The sequence below is a fragment of the Xyrauchen texanus genome, chromosome 8 (genome assembly GCF_025860055.1).
Source record: "Xyrauchen texanus isolate HMW12.3.18 chromosome 8, RBS_HiC_50CHRs, whole genome shotgun sequence".
NCBI lineage: Eukaryota > Metazoa > Chordata > Actinopteri > Cypriniformes > Catostomidae > Xyrauchen > Xyrauchen texanus.
This window is the reverse complement of record NC_068283.1, coordinates 37,397,910-37,416,979: the sequence shown is the minus strand read 5'-3', so window position 1 is coordinate 37,416,979 and position 19,070 is coordinate 37,397,910. Positions and strand designations below refer to the sequence as shown.

Genomic DNA, 19,070 nt, shown 5'->3' with positions numbered 1-19,070 from the left:
TTGCCACTGTAATGTTCATGAGTTCAGTCTGAAATAATGTGTGTTGCGTGGACTTTACTGATTGTTTCTTGCATTTTATTGATGGTTGAACTTGTAAATGTGTTTCATGTTATACACATTTTGAATATTAGATCTTCATATGTAAAACTGTTCCTGGATTGACAAATGATCACTTCTCATGCCACATCCTCACACTAGGTCTTACTGGAAGGAAATGAAAGAGAGCTGGCTTGCTTCAGCTGTAAAGATCTGTTAAGATCTATAAAGAAGAAACAATCTTTGGCAGTAGGTGCTGGGACAATATCGGGAGGTTTTGCAGTGGGTTGTTGGAACCAAGCAGTGGTTCATCTGGATGGCACCTCTGTGGCAGTTCGTCTACAATTTCTTACCCCTTCCTTAACCTGCAAGGACATGTCTGTCATTCCCATTGTGTCTGTCTTTGGTCTTTGTTAAATATTGTACAAATGTTGATTACACAATTCAGAGGTAATAAGAACATTTCTAACTTCTTTAATTTCTTGCGCTCAAATATTATATACAAATTTGAGACAGCGAACAAAAATGTGTTACAACACTCTCCCATCTAACCTGAGTTTCTGGTATTACAACAGCTCTTCTGCACTGGCGTCATCACACACAATAAAAGTTTCACCAAGAACAGAAAACTGAAACGTATTGTCAATTAATGTTACATAACATGCTTCTCTGTATCTTCTCTGTTCACAGCTGAAAATGCAACTGCAATAAGAAGGTTCTGAACTCATAAAACTGAGGCAATAATCTAAGGTTGCATTTCAAACCACAAGCTATTTTGACCACGGTCCAGTTAGAAACATATCAAAGTACTATGAAGATTAATACAAATAACGAGATTATTACAAATTACCATTGTATGGTCTTTCCAGTGAGTGCATGAAGGCTTTCAAATAATTTGGTAGCGTAAACCCAAGGTCCTATTTACAGGATGCTTTCTTCAATGGTCCTGGGCTGAAAACCTACAAGATAAGAAATCACTACATTTTTATTTGTTAGATCTCTTTGCCAGAGGTGATTGCTGCAGCCTCCAATTTAAAATCTGAATGACAAGTTAGAAAACTGGCCTCTAAATACTCTTTCAATGACGATGTCATAAATTAAATGAATTTCTGAGATATTATGATCACATTTTGATTTTTTTATTGACACCACTTTCCCCACTACTGCCATGCACATTGTTACGTCCCATCTAGGGGTAAGGATGCCACATAAACATGACTCCACAACCAGAATAACCATAAAGCTGAATTTATTGAAAATGCATGTTCAAAAGACAGGAAGGAAATGCTTCGGAGTTGAGAATGGCCAAAACAATAAAAAAATAGAAAATAAGAAAACAATTCTAACTCCCCAAAATAAGATATACGATAAGAAAAAACAAAACACAAACAAATTCCCTATCTCTTTAACTAACTATAAACAAGAGAAAATCATTACAGGAATGAAGAAACGGGCCCTCATCTCCATCTCTCTTTTTTTTATTTTTTTTTAATCTTTCAATGATTATTTTAAATACAAAGTAAAGATTTATGATTTGAAAGTCCATACATTTCTATTCTAGTATGTATTAAGCTAATAGTAAAAATGTTACACTGGCTTCCACAAAAGCTTTTCTATGCATTTATCATATGCATTTATGGCTCAAATGAAATGGACCTGTTAGACCGGTTGGCTTGTTTCAGGCTGTAACATTCCAAATTGCAAACAAATAATTTCTATTTAAAAAAACCTGTTTGTCATGCCAATCAGATGACAGATTATGAAAATAATAAGGAAGATTATGAAACACACATGTTTGCTGTACAATACTATAACTTTGCTAACGTACAGATAATGCTTCACTTCACATATTCCCGTAGTGAATAATCTGAAATGATCTTCTGTCTCTGGTATTTTCTATGTTGAATAATCACATATAGTCAGTTGAGGTTGAATGCAATATCCAGGGACATAGGTAGGATTTTGATTCACACTTTGGATAGCCCTGTAGGCAAGGAAAGATTTTCAAAGAAAATGACTTGGTCTGATATATTAAGCTATTTATGACTTGAAATATAGCATACCAATATAGTCATATGGACTATTTTTTATAGTGCCCTTTGTCCTTTTAAGAGCTTAACAGTCTCAGTTACTATTCACTTTGAGTGTATAAAAGAGCAGCCTGGCCAATCTGCTAAATGATCTCCTTTTGTGTTCCATGGAAAAAGACATAAGGGTGACAGAATGACAGAATTTCTATTTTTGGGTTAACTAATGTATTCCTTTAAATTATGATGTTATAGGATGTGAAAGGACTCTTTTTAACTCGCTATTGTACAGTTCTTTGACCTAGAGGCCGTTCTACAGAAGTAACAAAAGAGGGAGAAAACAAATACATATGAAAATGAAACATTAAACAATGAAAAAGAAAATGATAATAAAAATGTAAGGCTCTTGACTTTAGTAAAAGTTAGAAGTGCAAGTAAATCTCACCCTGATCAAGGTGCAAAAGTTGTGGGACATTAGTTCAATATCTATGACATGGATTGACACGTGTTATTCTGTAAATTCAGCTTCTGTCTGCCCAGCATCAAGGGATCAGATATGTTGTCATTGTATGCTGAATCTTATACACTTAATACAAGATTTAAACACTTAATCTTCCTGGGCTGTTCAGTCATTTTTGCCCAATTTCATTGTATTTATTTTTTATATAAATATAATTTCCTCAATCTGAGTGGTAGAAGACTTTGTGACTTTTCATAGACATGCAATATGAACATACCAAAATAATAACCGGACTTAATTCAATGAGTCTTAGTGGTCGTCATTTTTTTTAAAGCAATAGTTCACCCAAAAATGTTCTCATTATTTACTCACCCTCGTGATATCCCAGGTGTGTATGGCTTTCTTTCTTTACAAGAACACATTTGAAGAAAAATAGACAAAGTTTCTTAGTTCAGTGTGTCCTTAAAATGCAAGTGAATGGTCATTTCTCTTTTGAGGGTCCAAAAAATTACAGACAGTCAGCATAAACGTCATCCATATGACTTTAGCTTTTAAAATAATGTCTTCTAAAGTGATCCGATATCTTTTGGTGCGAAAAAAGATCCAAAGATTAACTACATTCCAACACTTTAGGAGAGAGTGGAGTCCAAGCGGTCTCTCGTATGATGTATTTGTGTTGCCATGGATACCGAGGTAATTTTACATTCTCCACTTGAGATATCCAGGATCAGCACGTAAACACACCATTGTGAGTAAAGAAACAGATAATAACAGATCTAAACCAAAATCAACCAAGCTACTGTACAGCGTTCTTCCTTCTCACTTGTAAACAGCACGGCTCTTCTGGCTTTGACTCCCGTGCATCAGTTCTCATGTTTTTCAAATGCCAATGTGATCACGTCACACGCGCGTACCGCTGCCGACCGGAAGTATGATTTATATTTGAAAAATTATTTAAATATGTATCTTTTTCGCACCAAAAGTGATTGTGTCACTTTAGAAGACATTCATTTAACAGCTAGTGTCATATGGATGACGTTTATGCTGACTGTGATTTCTGGAGCTTCAACTAAGAAATCTCCATCCACTTTAATTTTAAGGACCAACTAAGCTGAGCTATTTTTCTATTTTTCTTCAAATGTGTTCTGGTGAAGAAAGAAAGCCATACACACTTAGGATATCATGAGGGTGAGTATATAATGAGAGCATTTTAATTTTTGAGTGAAATATACCTTTACAACTTTGCTGTTCGAGGTCAAAATTGACCGACCATAGGAGATGAATGGGAGAGACCCTGACACAAAGCATCACAGTCTGTGCACAGTCCATTTTTACTATAAATTGTCCTCCCTGCCCTGTAGGTGGCGATATGCACGAAGAATGCAAATTGTCAAAAACAATAGAAGAATGTGAAAATGGAGATTTATAGTAAAAAAAATACTTAAATATGGATCTGTTTCTCACCCAAACCTATCATATTTCTTCAGAAGACATTAATTAAACCACTGGAGTCTAATGGACCTACAGAGCTAAAATATACATCTAAAGATATTAGTTTATGTTCTGCAGAAAAAAGAAAGTCATATATCTGGGATGGTATGAGGGTGAGTAAATTATGATAGAATTTTCATTTCTGGGTGAACTATGGCTTTAATACACCAGCACTTTTTTACTTTTGATACATAAGTACATTTGAAAGCAAGTACTTTTGTACTTTTACTGGAGTAATATTTCATCAGGGTGTTTGTACTTTTACTCAACTACAGGATAAGATTACTTCGTCCACCGCTGATTATATTACCCTTACATCTTTGATTTTTAACAGGAATGAAAACAAGACTGAGGGATAGTCTTCCCATCTCTTCAATGGCACGCACAATGTAAAGCTGTATAAAGCTCCTAGATCCCGTCTGATTTTGTCATAGTGATAATGAGGACCCAAGAGCGGAAATAAATAAGTAATGGGACCCTGGTAGTCAAGGGCCCCTGGGCACTGGCCCGGTCCGTAATTCACCTATGCATAAGAACCGCACCTCTGAGGATCAAATGATATCAGGCAGGTGGTCCGGGTCTCTTATATAAGGAGATACCAACCTCTGAATCTCTACTGTAGGAGAGTGAGTAACAGTCAACTTGGATCACAGGAGTCTTCGAAGTCAATCATATAAAGGCCCTGATGTCAATTAACCACTTTCCGTGTTACGACAGTAAATTACTAGTTTGAAAAGGGTACATTATTCTCATTGGAGTACTATGTGACAGTAAAGTTAATAATCCCAGTACACATCATAAAGAGGTGGATTTGTTGAAAACAAAATTTATTGAAGGAAAGAAAATCAACCATAACATATTCCAGTCAAAGAGTCTGAATTGTAAATACACTCTCTTGTTTTTTGTTTTGTTTTTTGTTTTTATCACAATGACAATTTTAACTGAATGCATGGTGATTTCAGACAGTTAAAATATTTTTAAATCTGTTCATATTAAGCAACAATTATAATATCTCTTGATTATTAAATGATAAATGTTAACAACTCTTGTTGCTCCGCCTACTTATTCCGCATCTGAGTTCCGGAAGTATCTTTCCCATTCATTTTTGCATAGGCTTTGCATAAAATCGTCCATAAGATTTGTAAGCCATGAACAAAACCAACCAGCTCTGAGGTGAATCACAACATCACAAACGTTGTTTTGAGGCAAAAATGTTGAAAATCAGACAAATATTACAAAGGTACAAGGCTGTGTATTCACCGTCCTTCACGAGGGTACAAACTACAATCCCATGAAGCATTGCGAATGATGTAATGGAATAAAACACGATGGGAATATATAAAATAACTGTTTTTTGGTTGTTGATTATAAGTATAGAAAAAATATTGTTTATAATTAAAATAAAGTATTATAGGCTAAAAGTACACCTGTACAATCTATTTTCTTTTCTCTTTACATCATTATAACTCTCCTAAAATATACCTCATACATTCCCTTCCAAAGTTCCCTTCTCACTCAAAGCGCTCGCGCTTGTTAAAGAGTGGCGTGCTGTCATAGCAACCATATTACGTTCTGTTTCCGTTTGTCCTACGAAGGCCGCCTTATATAAACAAGGCTTGATTACGAGTTCATCATGGGAGTGATGAACTAATCCGCTATTATAGATGATTTTGAAACAATGCAGTTGAAATAACGCAGACGGATGGCTTCAACAGAAGCATATACCATTGATAAACAACCTCAGAGCTCAAGGAAGGTCTGTCTTTAAAGGTTTATAAGTTAGCGTTGAAATTCATGGCATTTTTTACTTCCGGAACCAGACTGTTGTGCCCTATTGCTCCTACTGACAGTTAACATTTCATCATACCACCCCCCAAAACACAAAACAAAACAGGTCATCTCATTTTAAGGTTTACAACTTTTCACACACTGTTTACTTTACATGACTGCCATGGTTTTAGTGGTAGAATGTCATTAATTTAAACAAACCTTATTACTCAGTAGCAGTCTGTTTCGTCTTACACATTGACTCTTGTTATGTGTGCTTATACTATAGAATATCTGATAGCTATTTTCAGTAACATCTTATGACATATTATGTAATTGAATCTGTCTCTCACAAAAATGTTTTTATAAAACAATAATAATAATATTAATAATTAAAAGAAAGACCAGTAATTTCAGAATTCATGATATTTGAAACATACAGGAAAAATACTATTTTAACTTTCCAAATTACAGGTATTTATTCAAACTCTCAATGGCATCCTCTTTTGTGAAGGATCTCCATGCATGTGGAATCTCACCAGACCTCTCGAAAGTTTTACCATAGTAGTTTTCCAACTCAGCCTGAAATCGACACACAAACCACTTCCAGTATGGCAGCTCTGAGAGATCAGGTGTGATGCACCAGTTTGCATACTTGGGGCCTGCTGTTCTATAACATTTCCATGGTATTTTTTTATCTGGGTCAATGGATGGGTAAAAGTGACGATCACTTGCCACAGCTGATGTGCAAAAACTCACGCTTAGATTAGTTGTTCCTTTGTAAATCATTCCATTCATTCCACAGTTGCGATGGAAGGGGACAATATGATCACCTGGATGGTCCTCCATTGTGTTGATACAAACTGCATTACAGAAGGGACACTGGACCCAGCAACACTGACAGAAAAAATCTATCAAAATCTCAGCTGGCTTTTCCCTGAACATTTCCATTTTGATATCAGAGGGTTTCTCTAGGATTCTGTTCAGCTCTTCTGTAATGGGCAGAAGTTCTTTTTTAACAGCCAGTTCCAGAAGTTCAAAGTTAGTGATGTCCTGACAGCTATTACCAGTGAGGTGTTCTTTATTGTACTCAAGCTCATCTTTCAAGCCGTATGAAAATACTTTTAGCCACATATTTGCATCTCCTCTGTTCCCCAAGACTTCAGCTGTTGCTGTTTCAGCAGCTGTGATAATACATTGCTCCTTGTGCCTTATATTCCCTTTAATCATTGTAAGAGCTTTTGAATTCCCCTCTGTAATGTATGCTTTAACTTCACATTCGATGAAATTTTCGAAGTGTTCCCTGGGATAATGAATGTACTCTGTGAACTTGCTAAAGTTCTCCTCTTCTGCCAGAGCTTTCAGAATGTGTTTCTCCAAGTTTGACCTGTTGCCTTTGAACGCTGGAATATTTGTCCGCATCTCTCCTGACAGGTCTTTTGCAGTCTTGTTATAGACACTATGAAGAATGGGTTCTTTCAGCTCACTACAAATCAAGGCTCCAAATACTGCAGCAGATGTTGCACCTCTGCAGAATAGCTGAAACACACTGTAGTACTCTGGTTTCTTTTTCTCCAAGTAAATAAAGGGATCATTCGCTTCCCTGAAAACCTGATGGAGTTCTGCAAACCTCGTACCAGCCAACTCACACACAAAGAGCGTCAAATCCACTGTGAACTCCTTCTTGAATTCATATTTTGTGGACTTACATGTGTGGTTTCTTACAGCCGTTTTGACAAGTTCTGCAATTTCTTGAATGTAGCTTGGATTGTAACCAAGCTTTGCAACTGATTTTGACTTAACCGTGTTCTCTGTTTGACGAATGATGTTGTGCATTAGTTGTTTAATTGACTCTTGGTCCTCAGGTGGTAGTGGTTGAGTCGCAACAGGTTTTTTGCAGAAAGTTTTGATGGGATTTACATAAGTTGTGTAATCAAGCACCTCATTTATATTTCTAAATTTATTTAATCTGTCACGTACAAGTGCTTCTTCATGCATTTCATTTAGTAATGCAATTATATCATTTTCTATGCTGATTTCTTTAAAAGGTGGAACATCTCCTGTCAAATCAGAGACCCATTTACTCCACACTGAATCAAAATGTCTCTTCAATTCATTCTCATTGAGATCTTTTTGTTTGAGACTGAAAGCAAGCTCTTTGCTCTTCTCAAGGAGTTTTCGCTCATGTAGAGTTTTCTCCCCATCAAGTTTGGCGTGAGCTTCTCTTTGATGGATTATGTTATCTAATTTTCTTTTTGCCTCCCTCAAAAGCTCCCCATGTAGATGCTTGATTTTCTCTTGAAATTTCGGTCTCCATTGTATCAACATCTCCTTCTCTTTGTGTTTTTCGAAGTAATGTTCCATGGAGATTTTCACTTCTTCATTGGTATTTGCAATCTCATTTTCTAGGTCTCTTTTTTCAATGTTATGCAGTTGCTTGTTGTTAATTCTGTTATGCAGTTTGTCTTCAATCTCCAGCATGGCACTCCTGAGACTCCAGGTCCACTTTCCAAACTCCTCCTCTAATTTCCTATATGTCACAATTTCCAAAGTATTCTTAAAGCTGAAAACAAAGTTTTCATTCATAAGTGCATTCCAGAGATCTCCAATACGATCTTTGAATTGTGCCAGCATAATACCATTACAGCGTGATGCACGGGAAAGAATGGCGTTCTTAAGCTCCTGTACATTTTTACTGTAGCATTGATTGGGTGGAGCCATGGGTGGGCTGCCCTCCCAGAGCTGGGAAAAGTACCGCACATCATTCTTTATATCAAACCCAATGACATCACTGAAACATTCTGCATTACAGACTTCCTCTTTGGCAGCGAGCTGAGTCATCTCATCTAGTTTCTCCTGTAAGCGCCTTTTCCCTACCATGTTCTTCTCACCTGCTGTGATGTCTCCAACATTCTGATGCACAAACATGCAGCTAGGATTCAGTCGTACCTTCTTCATCCTCAGGAAGGCTTGAACAACAATCTGGAGGATGTCCTGCATCTCAGCTGGATTCTCACCAAAGATGTTGATCAGGGTCATATTTCCAAGGCCGACCACAAATGTTGCCATTTCGTTATCATGATTTAATGTTGACCTGCCAGCCAATTCCAAAGCGCGGAGCCCCTCAGTATCAACGATAAGAAGGTAGTCAAAGTTTAAATGGATCTTCAGTTCTTTTGACACTTTGACAAGCTGCATGAAAGCTCCTCTGGTGCACCTACCTGCACTGACTGCAAACTGCAGTCCAAACATGGCATTTAGCATGGTGGATTTCCCAGTACTCTGAATCCCTAAAACAGACAACACAAAGACTCTCTGGTCTCCTAGTATATTGATAAGTTCATCTAGAACAGCTTTAACCCAAATCAGAGGAACATGAGCTGCATCACCATCCATCAGTTCCAGTGGGTATCCAGAGATCATGAGCTCTGCAGCAAACCGTGGGAGAGAACTTACATTTAATTGACATCCAGCCTGTTTATTCTTCACAGATTCACACGATTCATATATCTGGCCAATCTCTCGTAGAATATGTTCCAAGCCAAATGTTGCTGCATTCAGTTTTTCCGAAAGCTTCTCAAGTTGTGTTTGTTCTTCTGTCAGCTGCTGAGATTTATCATGTTTCTTTTTCAAATCCAACACCTTTGTCCACTTTTCATCATACTCATGATGAAGAGCGGAGAGGTCTTCTGAAGTAATCTCATCCAGGAGGATCCCTAACCATTTAAGGAAATACATCTTCTCATCAGCATTTCTGGAATCAAGTGTTTGAATAAACAACTTCATAAATATACTGAGACCTACAGATCTCTGCTTTTCACGGATTTGATGCATTTCTGTTTGTTTTAGGCTATTGTGCATTTCAATGTTATCCCCTTGAGGTCGATGAAGTTCTTTGTTCTTTAAACACCAGTCGTGCCACAATTTTCCCTGACAAGGCAGAAAAGTTTCTTTGATTTTAGATGGGTCCTTTGTCTCCAGTATTCTGATCATCTGCTCTGCTGTCTCTTTTCCTCTCCTGCAGTCATCATCATTCTCATCCACACTGATTCCTGGATGATTGACGACATTCCCAACTTTAAAAAATGACAGCGGTTTTGAGAGACACTTTACGATGGTTCTTCTGAGTTCCTCAGATACAGCTGATTTATTTCTGTGTATCAAGCCAATTGTGTATTTGCCTTTCTGCACCTCGGTGACACCTGAGTCATTTTCAGTCAGAAGGCAAATGAGTGGCTTTGTGCTGTTAAAGAGTCGGTCCACCACTGTCATGCATTTGTCAGTCTGTTCAAGATTTGGTATAACAACCACATTTATCGAGGACTCTTTCATCAGAATGTTTTGCTGCGTCTCATTATCTTGTGAATCACCATGTAGATTACAGAAAGCAACACAATCCGTGAATTTATCTGTTTTATCTCCAGAGGGGCAGTACCAGGCAATCTCAACCACTCCGTCCATCAACAGACGAGATTTGCTACTTCCACAGCAGTTCCTGTGAAAGAACGTTTCATGTCGTTCATTGATCAGATTGTTTATTAATTCAGATTTGGATGTAGAAACTGCTGAAAACCTGAAAAATGCAACCATAGGGGTTGCTGCCTTGTATATTGACTGGTTTTTGCTGATGTTTTTTTCACATAATTTCCAGCTCTTCTTGATTAGGCGAAAGGTCCACAAGGGAAATTCAATCTCTTTAGTGAAAGGGTTGGGCACAAGCAGAGGAAGAGCATACTGACACTGTGAGAGTTTTGTTACCATGAGTTGGCGAAGGAAATTGTCTGCAAAGAGAAATACTGCCATCTGAATGTCCATTGGGTGAACATGGTGTCTTTTACTCAGTTCATCAACAGGTGCAGACCTCTTGAAAATTTTATCAAAAGTGTTGCCCTCTCCTTTATATGACACCATGCTCCTTTGTGTGCTTTCCTCACTTTTTTCTTCTTTCACTGAAATGTATCTTGCTCTGTAATCCATATTTAGGAGTCCTTGTATAAACGTTTGAACCAAGTTCCCCTCTTGACAAGGTTCATGCCTCTGTAATGAAGGTGCATTTAATTGCAGAAAGTCTTGTGACTTCAATTTGCTCCGGTACTTGCTCAAGAGATTGAGTCTATTGATGAGTTGCTTGATGTTTTCACTCTTGATGTAGTCCTTGTCTTCATGTTGGTTTAGTCCTGCTACTCCACAAGCATTGTCTTTAACCTGTTAAATTATAAAAGAGCTTTTTATTCTCATAATAGGAATTTGATTTAATTAATTTATTTTCATTTGTGTCTTCTTACAGTTTAATAGTCTGATACAGGCAATTTACTCACAGTGCGTACTAGATGGTACTTGGCAAATATGCAACTGGGCCCTATTTTAAGAGTGTTAGCGCTAATAAGTCATAATTCGTTTTGGTATTTTCATGCAAGCATCCACTAAGTCTATGAGCAAGTGGGTTTGGAGAAATTGCGTGTGAAAAGTGCTAATGGGCTTGGTCAAGTGCAATTTAATTCGGAGGTTCTACTCCAGTTCTTCCACAGTGTCCTATTACAGTATACAAGTATAGTCCATTTCCTCAAGCACCAGTGATATAAACAAAGACATAGCATTAATAAGTTGGTAGTGTAAATGGGCTGTATGCAATGAATTAGAAGAACAGAAATATGGACTGCATCCTTGTTGAATGTCAGGCATATTTCGATGACAGTGAATCTGTTTCTATACAACTAGTGTACATTTTGATCATTTTATTTTCTATTTAAAAATAAATAGAACAAGGTGAAATATTAAATTACGGCTTGGATATTTGATTCGCACATGTGGGTGGCCCTGATTCTTCTGACTGGTCAACCTGTACCGTCGTCTGTTCTTTCGCAATGCCGTGAGACATAACAACATTTTACTGCTGTAAATTGTTCAAAGGAATTAGTCTGAATTATACTAAATTCTTTATTATTAGTTCTTCAAAAAGCTCCATGTTTATTGCAACTGTGCTATTTTTCTCATCAATTAGCCTGATTTATCTGACAGCCCTACATGCACAAACTTGCTGACTTTGAAATTGCTTGCTCCCATTTAGAAAGGCATGGTTTTAAATGAGATGGTGGAAAATACAGAAAATAACCATACATTCACAAGACTAGAGGAGCACAGACCTACACTGTAAAGGAATAGGCATTCGTGAAAGCCGAGAGAGTGAGCACTAACTGGGTGCTTGGGTTTGAGCAACTTAGTCATCATGGAAAAATGCTAAATGATAAGTTCATGAATGCTCGTCTCTCAAGAGCTCGACCAGTGTCTTTAACACCAGGATTTACACATTGCCTACACACAATAAAAGGCACACAATACTGCCATGTAGTATTCTACACCCCAACAAGCATATTCCCCAAAAAAACACGTAACTATCTGAGCTTAGCTCATGGAATCTTATAGTCCAGTGTCATGTAAATACTTATTGTCTTATGTTAAATGTATGAATGCCTTCCAATTTATATTTGTAATTTACTGTTTGTAATTCACTGACATAAATGCAGCCTATTGTCACATATTCCCTGTTGTTTTTTGTTTTTGTGCTTTTATGTTGAAGTTCTTGTTTATTTCCTGTTAGGGTTTTGTAGTTCTTTGTAGTTTCATTTTATGATTGGTTTTCCCTGATTGTTTCTCATTCCCTGATTGTTTCCCCAGGTGTTCCTTGTTTTCCCTTGTGTATTTAAGCCCTTTTTTTCCCTGTTTATTTGTCAGTTCTTGCGTGTTTTGTTATGCTCTGTGCTAGGTTCCCTGTGTTTTTCTTTACTCTGAGTTTTCTTGTTTATTTTATTAAAGCTGCACTTAGAAACTCATTCTTTGCCTGCCTCGTCACACCTGTAACTGCACGTGGGTGGATCTGAAATGTGGTCACATCTGTAACTGCACGGGGGTGAATCTGAAATGTGATCGGTCAACGTGTGCTGTCATCTGTCCTGCCTCAATCACAGTGATTATTAGGGACATTATTGGATGTTTCACTATATTTTCAGAGTTTGGACATGAACTTTACTGTCACCTGTTGGTGGAATCTCCAAACTGCAAATGCAGGAATTGAGTTTAGACTTTGTGCTGAAAACAGATATGGGCCTGAAACGTTTTAGCGCAATGATGTATTTGTCCAGATATTAGCAATTTGCGATTTGCACCACTTCATTAACATAATACACCACATATTGCACGCACACACCCACAGACAGTGCAAACACTCCAACACATGCCTGCTTGCACTTTGCGCTGGCACAAATATTGTACTTCGAATTAGCACTCTCACGAAAATGAGAGAAGACGTTGTGCCTAGTGTGGTAACGAAAACAGTGCCCTATGTCTCAAAACCTATTACGATGAGACTCTACAGCATCCGAACGACAATGGAACTTTGGCAGTATATCAAAACCTACTAGATACCTTTTTTTAACATCAATGGCATTACATTGCATTCCATTACATTAACAGCATTTAGCAGATGCTCTTATCAAGAGTAACTTACAAATAATGATTTAGCTTGATGTGAGACTGTTGTGATCAACAGATTGTAAGGTAAGCAGACAATTCAAAGAAATGCCTTCCAGTAAAAGAAGTGCTTGCTGCACAGTTACCAACAAGAAGTAAACAACCGTAATACAAATACAATTAAACCAAAGACAAAAACAAGCCAACACATGATATTTTAATTACTAAAAGTGTAGCTGAAAGAAGTGAGTTTTGAGCCTGCGGCAGAAGTTTAGATGGGATGTACTGTTGTCCGTTTTGTGAACTAAATTTATGCTTTTATATATAGCAGAAGCTGATCCATCTTTTAATTGTGAAGACAGTGAAGTGCTTGGAATGGCTATGAGGTAACAAGAAGGCTGTCTCAAACAAGTTAGTGGAATTAGGCTGCCAGGTTGTCATGTGTCATCTGTCTAGCTAATATTTGGTCTCCTGGTTTTTTCCAGCTCCTTTGTTTGTTTTTGTAAAATGTCTTATGATTATTAGTTTGGAGGACCTCTGCCCTAGTTTTGAAGTGCCTGTCTTGCCTTCTTATTTCTTTTGTTTTTTGGACTTTGTATTCTATTTTTGCTATTTGGCTCCTTGAGTTATTTTTAATAATCCTCCAGCTTCAACCAAGTCTTGTCATGTTCTGCAATTGTAGTCCAAAGCCCGCCCCTTGTCAGTCTGTCCAAGATGGCAGATGGAGCAAACATTTTCAATAGAAAATTGGTCTATATCATTTTGTCGTTTGTGTGTAGTAAGTGTTTTTGTGCTTATTGGTGTGTTGACATCTTAGCTTGTTTATATGCTACCATCACAATCCTCTGTTTTCTGACAGGCTGTCAGAGTTTAAGTTTTCTTTAATCTTCAATGTATATACTGTGCATATTAAAATGTGTTACCTGATTATCAGCAGGTTTCATCTGAAAAGTACAACCTAAAAATAAAAGCCACAATAGAGGAAAAATCAAAAGTTTGTTTATGCAATAGGACTGGGTAAAAATATAGATTTTCAGATGCATCGTAATCTTCATATTGAACGATCACAATAACGATTTTTTAATCCCATGATGAAACTTTTACTCTGCTCAACACTCTACAATATGAGTAAATCCCTCACATATGCAAACAAATTTCACACTACGTGACTAAAAATGTATCAATTTCACTCATCAGTGATTATGTAGGATAGTGTGGAAGAAGTTCAGCGCCAAGATCTTTTCACTGCAAATTGAAAGTAAAAGTTTGACTCGTTTTGTGTAATGCGTGTCCAAAGACGAGATCCACACAATACATTTGTCACTGGATAATGTCTCTTTTAATATTTTTTCTGTTCTTTACAGTCAGTTGCTGATAAAAAAAAAAAAAGAAACATTTAATTTCAGCTGTGGGTAGAGTAGCCAAAAACTATGCTCCAGTAAAAGTACAATTACTTGAAATGTTTTTTTTTGTTGCTATTTCTATTGCCTTTTTGCTATTTTTGACCTAGTCTATTGCATACTGTGGCAACTCAAAAACAAACACAAAGACAATGTTAATCTTCATTTAACGAATCAAATATCTTTCAGCTGTGTTTGATATAACAGCAAGAGTTTTTCTAGTACAAATGATCAATTTAGCATGATTACTGAAGGATAAGGTGTTGGAGTGATGGCTGCTGGAAATGGGGTCTGTAGATTTGATCATAAATAACTTTTTTTAAATAGTGATGGTGCTGTTTTTTTTACTTCAGTAATGTCCTGACTATTATTTGTGATCAGTTGAATGCCACTATGGTGAATTAAAGTACCAATTTCCTTCCGAAAATATTAAAATTTGTAAAATTAATATTTTTGTAATGTACTTTTAAAAGGTCCCCTGTATTACCAGCATGAATCAATCAACAAATCAATCCTTTACGGAATCGAATCAAAGCAAATCAAAATCTTGTGAATCGGAATAGGAATTGAATCAAATCGGGAAAACTGTATCAATACCCAGCCCTTCTATGTAGGAATTTTACCGCATAGCATAAAGCATTCTAAAGCATGTTATTGGGACAGAAAAGGTTAAAACAACTAAGCTTTACAATAAAAATGATCCATAGACTATCGGAAAAAGGTATCAGATGTTTAGTCGTTTGGTTGCACTTACTTCCTGTTGCTGAGTCACTTCTTTGTTTTTTGTTGTTTGCTGGAACAGTTCAAACAAATAAAAAAAATTACATAGAATATACTGTTCAAAAACAGCTTTTATAATAAAATACATTTATATTTATGCATTTGGCAGATGCTTATATCCAAAGCGACTTACTATGCATTCAAGGTACATTTTATCAGTTTGTGTGTTCCTTGGAAATCAAACCCTTGATCATGCCATTGAACCCAGCTCAACAGAAATAAGCAACAGTATTACTGAAATTAAATCTGGTCCTGATTTTCCCTGCTGCTTTTTAGTGTGGTGTAATTATCCTTTAATGGTTTTTTTTTTATTTATGCATTTTTGTATCCATTTGTTTTATTTAAAGGGTTCATGACATGCCTTTTTTTATTATTATTATTTTTAAATGTTCGTTGAGGTTCACTTATAATATTAGCCATATAAATACAAAATATAGTCTGAACAACTATACAGTTTCTTAATTTTCAGTTTCATTTTCGACAAAGTTCAAAATGATCTCTATCAGATCAAATAATATTCTCTAGGCCCTGTTCCCTGAGATGAAATAAAACAGATTATATAACAAAGTTAAATTCCACTTACTCTCTTGGAATGACTCACTACCCTTTCTTTTTCTTTTTCCAGCTTCATGTCCATGAGCAGGATTTTCTCTATCGCCTTTATTCTCATCCTTTGAGAAATAAGAACCTGTTCCATGAAATATCATCCTTTAGCTTTGCACATACAAAGACACATACTGTACTGTATATATATGCTGTTTACTGAATTTTACAGAAGATGATTATTTTGGGTTTGTTTGCTCACCCATGATGTTTAAGTTAAGGTTATTCCATTTTGCCACCAAAATCAGGATACTGATGTGTCAATAGCCAGAGAACATGCTGCCTGTGTGTTGATAACGAGACAAGGTTTAATGCAAATTCAAATATTTCATGCCTGACTTGAATGTATAAATAGCCTGGTCTGATCATTGTATTGTGGAGATGTCTTTTAGTGTGAACTGAAATTCTTACTCTTGTTTCTTATTTCTCCCCAATTTGGTATGCCCAATTCCCAGTGTGCTCTAAGTCCTCGTGGTGGTGTTGTGACTCGCCTCAATCCGGGTGACGGAGGATGACTGTCAATCCGTGGATTTTATCACATGGCTTGTTGAGCGTGTTACCGCGGAGACCTAGTGCATGTGGAGGCTTCAGTATTATTCTCTGCTGCATCCACATGCCCCACCAAGAGCGAGAACCACATAATAGTGACCATGAGGAGGTTAATCCAATATGACTGTACCCACCCTAGCAACCGGGCCAATTGGTTGCTTAGGAAGCCTGACAGGAGTCACTCAGCATGCACTGGATTCAAACGCATGACTCAAGTTTAGTTGTGATAGTCAGCGTCTTTACTTGCTGAGCTACCCAGGCCCCCACTTTCACTGCATCTTTTAACATACCATGAAAGTGAATGGTGACTGAGGCGAACATTCTGCCTAACTCCTTTTGTGCTCCACAGAAGAAAGTCTTACAGTTTTGTGTAAAGAATTTTTTTTTTTTTTTAAAGGCCATGCAATGACTGCTTTGGTGTTATTAAGTTTTTTTTACCTTGTTATGGGAACATTTTTACACTTTTGTCTGAGATGGACATAAGTGAGTGATTCAAATTCTCTGCATTGAATCTCAACAAAGGGCAGAGTAATACAGAACACATTTCCTGCTCACTCTGCATTTCTCAAAAGGAAATAATCAGAAAATAAAGTGACAAACAACACAAGACAGGACTAATGACAGCTTAAAACATTAAACACAATCAAATATATACAGTCATTAAAGCTCCCTGATTTGAGGAGTTTTTGTCTTTAGACCTCTGGATTGCCCAAGTTAATATTTAGAGCCACCAAACTAAACACTTCCCTGATAGCACACGTACATCCCGCAGATGTCTATTTGATGTGTGTTTACATCTGGAAGACATATCTGCAAGACATTTCCTTTCTGATGTCAATAAGACATTCAGCAGATTTATTATGATTTCTGATGATGTTTATGATTTAGAATGTTCTCAAATCTGATCTTTTTTAAGATATTTAGCAGATGTTCATTAAAATAAGATAATTTACAGATTAAACTCTTAAACCGACATCTCTGAGACGTATGTGTGCTATATCTGGTTACCGTCAAGTTATCAATATATGCACAATAAAAATAATAATAATAAAAATAAAAAAAAAATCATATTCAAAGCAATGGCTGCTTGATTAATAGTCCTAACAACATTTTTAAAAAGTTATTTTATTGACTTTCCCCACCACTCGTTTCATAAACACAAGGAAATGAAGCCTCAACTTACATTTTGAATTACTGACAATGAACTTTGGTTATAAAAACATACATCAAGCTCTTAAAAACCATAGAGACAGCAATTGCCCAATTAGTTCAGCAGATTAAATTGATGCAAAGTATGACCAGATTATTGTTATAAATATATATAATATTCTAGCAAATTAAACACTTACAGAATGTGTTCCGCATGTAGCCAGATCTGAGATCTTCTTGGTTCAGTGTATTATTGCACCTATCTCTTAACCACACCCATATGTAAATAAAAAAAATGTGTAAACAAAACAAAGAAAATCTGAGCTCTCTCTTCCATTCTGCTTATTTTGAGGGTAACACATGTAAACAAATAAATAAAATATATGATTGAAAGTTCTAAAATTTCTTGTAGTATTTATAAATGTCCTTGTAATGATAATGATCAGAAATACAGTGGTAATGACGCATAGACTGCATATTGTTGGACCTGTTGGACTGGTTGGGTGAATTTATATGTAATATCCATTTCCACATGTCTGTTTACACATACTATATATTATGTATTTTAAGAAGATAAATCACTGGCTGTAGTTTTTAAACCAGGTTAAGTTTTTTGTCAAGAAGAATAGGGGCTTATGTAAATATATATTTGGTATGACGCGTGTTTGTACATACAGTATAGCACAACACAAATGCATCCAACATGCTTTAAATCCAACCCTTTACATATAAAGTACTCAAATAACAATCCATCTAAAAATGAGCAAAATCATGTTTAATCTCAAGTGAAATTTGTTTTCCAGTTATATTTTAAAAGTTATATCCAGGTCAGGGTTGGCCTAAATGTCAAATTAAAACCGTGTAATGCATACAAGCATGTATTTCGGTAGTTGGATGAATTTAATCATGAAATGATATCTTTGAGAATCCAGTCAATGACTATGACAAACAATGCTTAAAAACATTACCTAAGCCCATATGCACAGTACACAACACAATGCCTTATCAGATCAGAAGACTTACCACATGTCAAAGATTAAAGGGATAGTTCATCCAAAAATGAAAATTATCTCATCATTTTCACACCCTCTTGCCATCCCAGATGTGTATGACTTTCCTTCTTCTGCTGAACACAAATATAAAAGAATATCTCAGCTCTGTAGGTCCATATAATGCAAGTGAATTGGTACCAACATTTTGAAGCTCCAAAAAAAAAACAAGCAAAAAGTTATCCACAATACCCCAGTGGTTAAATCTATATCTTCTGAAGCAATATGAAAGTTGTTGGTGAGAAACAGATCAATATTTAAGTTCTTTTTTTACTGTAAATTCTTCTCTTTG

At 36.3% G+C, this 19,070-nt stretch overlaps 1 protein-coding gene across 2 annotated transcripts; it reads right to left on the bottom strand.

Moving 5' to 3' along the window:
- Positions 1-4,857: 4,857 nt before the first annotated feature.
- zmp:0000000912 (interferon-induced very large GTPase 1) lies at positions 4,858-18,121 on the bottom strand. 2 transcript variants are annotated; one of them, XM_052133163.1, is made up of 6 exons: positions 17,930-18,121; positions 16,234-16,314; positions 16,012-16,116; positions 15,403-15,441; positions 14,172-14,206; positions 4,858-10,986 (listed from the first exon to the last, which is right to left on the bottom strand). In XM_052133163.1, exons 2-6 carry the CDS (start codon positions 16,235-16,237, stop codon positions 6,250-6,252), a joined length of 4,920 nt encoding a protein of 1,639 aa, XP_051989123.1. In that variant the 5' UTR covers positions 16,238-16,314; positions 17,930-18,121; the 3' UTR covers positions 4,858-6,249. The 2 variants fall into 2 exon arrangements, with proteins under 2 accessions (XP_051989123.1, XP_051989124.1); XM_052133164.1 differs by having other exon boundaries at positions 16,012-16,099.
- Between the last annotated feature and the right edge of the window lie 949 nt (positions 18,122-19,070).